The 3,012-nt window shown below is 40.6% G+C and overlaps 1 protein-coding gene across 1 annotated transcript; it reads left to right on the top strand.

Moving 5' to 3' along the window:
• The first annotated feature begins 496 nt into the window (after positions 1 to 496).
• Positions 497 to 2,765, top strand: LOC111369137 (putative late blight resistance protein homolog R1A-3). Its single transcript, XM_022990619.1, has 4 exons — positions 497 to 1,063; positions 1,107 to 1,277; positions 1,395 to 1,477; positions 1,529 to 2,765. The coding sequence occupies exons 1-4, from the start codon at positions 497 to 499 to the stop codon at positions 2,763 to 2,765; spliced, it is 2,058 nt and encodes a 685-aa protein (XP_022846387.1).
• Positions 2,766 to 3,012: the final 247 nt, after the last annotated feature.

Below are 3,012 nucleotides of genomic sequence, written 5' to 3'. Positions count from 1 at the left end.
TAGCTTAATACTACTTGCGTGCTCATACACGAATATCCATCCCTTTTTTCTCTCTGCACTCTTCGTCATCTCTTCCCTCTACTCAATTCCTCCACCTCCACCTCCCAGAACCACCACTTGCTAAGGTGGGCTGCAATTTCGTGTTATTATCTCTCAATCAGATTCTGCGAAGAAATCGGAGATGGCTTATGCTGCTGTACTGTCTCTCAGTCAGATTCTGAGGCAGATATCAAATCCTTATCTCAAACAACATCAGACTCGTCTTCAGGACCAACAAATTAAATCTCTCCAGGAAAATTTGAAATTCTTACTAGATTTTCTGGATGACTCTTGGCAGAGAAGGAGCTACGATATTTGGAAATAGAAATTCGAGATGCAGCATACAAAACTGAAGATATCATGGAATCCCAAATATCAAAGAATTTTGGTCAGGAAAGTTTTCATGAAAGACAAATCAGATACCAAACTTTTTGTGAAAACTTCGTGATAGTAGCAGATGAAATTGATTCCATTAAGACGACGGCTGCTAAGCTTAAGGAGTTGTGGGGGCTCAACAGATCTGTACCACAGCAAGAGGACTTCTTTGCAAACCAGACAATCAAGACTTGCTTCAAGTGGGAAGAGTGCTATGGTTGGGTTTCGTGATGATTTGATTCAAACAGTGGATCGACTTACTGGATATCCACCTTCTCTTGAAGTCACCATACTTGCTAGAAATGTTTACACTGATCCACGTACTAAAGGCCATTTTCACAATTGTGCCTTGGCACGTACTAAAGGCCATTTTCACATTTGTGCCTTGGCATCAATTTCTCAAGAATGTCGTGAGCGAGAAGTCTGGCTGAGCCTTCTGGATTCCATGGAACAACTCAGTACTGAAATGCATCAAGAGAAAAATACTGAAGAATTAAAAGAGTATCTATATAAAAGTTTGAAAGGTAGAAGGTATCTTGCTGTGTTGGATGACGTTTGGACTACCGAGGATTGGGATTCTTTGAGTAGGATATTTCCAGATGACGGGATTGGAAGCCGGATCATTTTGACAACACGGCTGTTGAGTGCGGTTGACTCCCATAGCTCTCCCCCATCATATGCAATTTCTAAAGGAGACTGACAGTTGGAATTTACTTCGTCGGGAGGTGTTTGGGAACGAGTCTTGCCCTGTTGAACTGGAGAAAGCTGGAAACGATATTGCAAAGAATTGCAAAGGACTTCCACTCTCCCTTGTGGTGATTGGCGGCCACCTTTCAAAAGCCAACAGGACAAAAGAACACTGGGTATATGTTGCACAAAATGTCAAGTCGGTTGTAAATGCAACAGATCCAAACTGCTCAGACATACTATCTTTAAGTTTCGATTACTTGCCTCATCATCTCAAAGCATGCTTTCTCTAGGTGGGAATTTTTCCAGAAGATGATGAAATCCGCGTCTCCAAACTCATCAAGTTATGGAGAGGGATTTCTAGAACCAGCCAGATGTAAAACCTTGGAAGAAGTGGCAGAGGAATATTTGGGAGATCTAATTCCAGAAATCTTATTTTGACTCGTGAGGAGAGTTCTAGTGGAAAGATAAAAACCTGTGGCATCCATGATCTGTTAAGGGACCTACGCATAAGAAAAGCCCAGCAGGAGAAGTTTTTTCATGCCACTGTCGCAGATAAAGATTTCAGAATCTTAGCTGAAGGCAGAAAGTATTCACGTTGCCTATGTATTCAGCCAGATACTTCAAATGCCAATCCGTCCATGGGATCCTTGCGACAAGTCCGTATTCAGCCAGATATTCGGCCAGATACTTCAAATACCAATCCGTCCATGGGATCCCTGCGACCAGTCCATTCAATTTTATGTTCCCATTCGGCTAGAGAGATTTATGAATCAGGTGACATAAAACTTTTTCCACTACTCAGGGTGTTGGATCTTGCTAAAGGAAAAGTAGATGGTTTCCCAGTTGGAGAAATAAAATTAGTTCACTTAAGGTACATCGCTTTTTCCTGTGATGGGAAAATTTCCATACCTAAGATACTACCTGATTTTCTTTGGTATCTACAGACCTTAATTGTAGATTGTGACGAAGTACATCTACCTGAGGAAATATGGAGGATGCCACAATTAAGGGATCTTTTGTTCAGGAGATGTTATATACCGTGCCCTGCTAGATGGCCAATAAATGGGAAGGATTTAGTTCTAGGAAACCTTTTAACTTTGTCAAAAGTGAGTAGCTCAAGCTGTACCAAGGAGGTCTTCGAAAGAGTTCCAAATCTAAACAAGTTAGGAATTTTGATTGAATATTTGGTATTTGCACCCTTTTCTTTAGGTAACCTGGTTAATCTTCCTCAACTTGAGAAAATCTTAGGTGTATGTGATTGTGTTAGTGACCTGATTAATTTCACTTTCCCACCAAATATCAAAAAATTAACCTTAAAGCATTGCAGAATTCCTTGGGAACATATGACTATAGTTGGTAAAATGCCCAATCTTGAAGTACTTAAACTGGATAATAATGCCTTTGAAGGGCCAAAATGGGAGACAACCGATGAAGAATATTGCAAACTAAAATTTCTGCTACTTCACGAATTAGATCTAGTGCAATGGACAGCTGATCACACTCCCTTCCCAAGCCTTGAAGGAGATTTTATAAATTTATTATTATACCAACGTCCAGAAAGTCCATATCCTTCTCACATTCTTCCTATATATCCAAAAGCTTCCCTAGCATATTCCCTCACTCTTGGATCGAAAGGTGATGCCTCAGCTCTGACATCATAACTCAGCTGTTGGGAATCTACTTATACATGTACAGCGGAATTTAAAATTATTTCGATTCCCACCCAATAGATCTCATTGTGTTTGGTTAGAAATTGTGATAAGATTGTACCTTTTCCAGATCTGCAATCCTTTTGCTTTTCTTTTCGTTCCACAACTTTGATTCGCCACCACAGCTGTCCAATTGTCCAGCCTCCAACGGTGATCTACACAGAGAATTTGATTGCAGCCTCGAGGGTTTTCACTTGTG

The sequence above is a fragment of the Olea europaea genome, chromosome 20 (assembly GCF_002742605.1).
Source record: "Olea europaea var. sylvestris chromosome 20, O_europaea_v1, whole genome shotgun sequence".
Classification (NCBI taxonomy): Eukaryota; Viridiplantae; Streptophyta; class Magnoliopsida; order Lamiales; family Oleaceae; genus Olea; species Olea europaea.
Note: the sequence above shows the minus strand (reverse complement) of the source record. Positions and strands in the feature narration are given on the sequence as shown.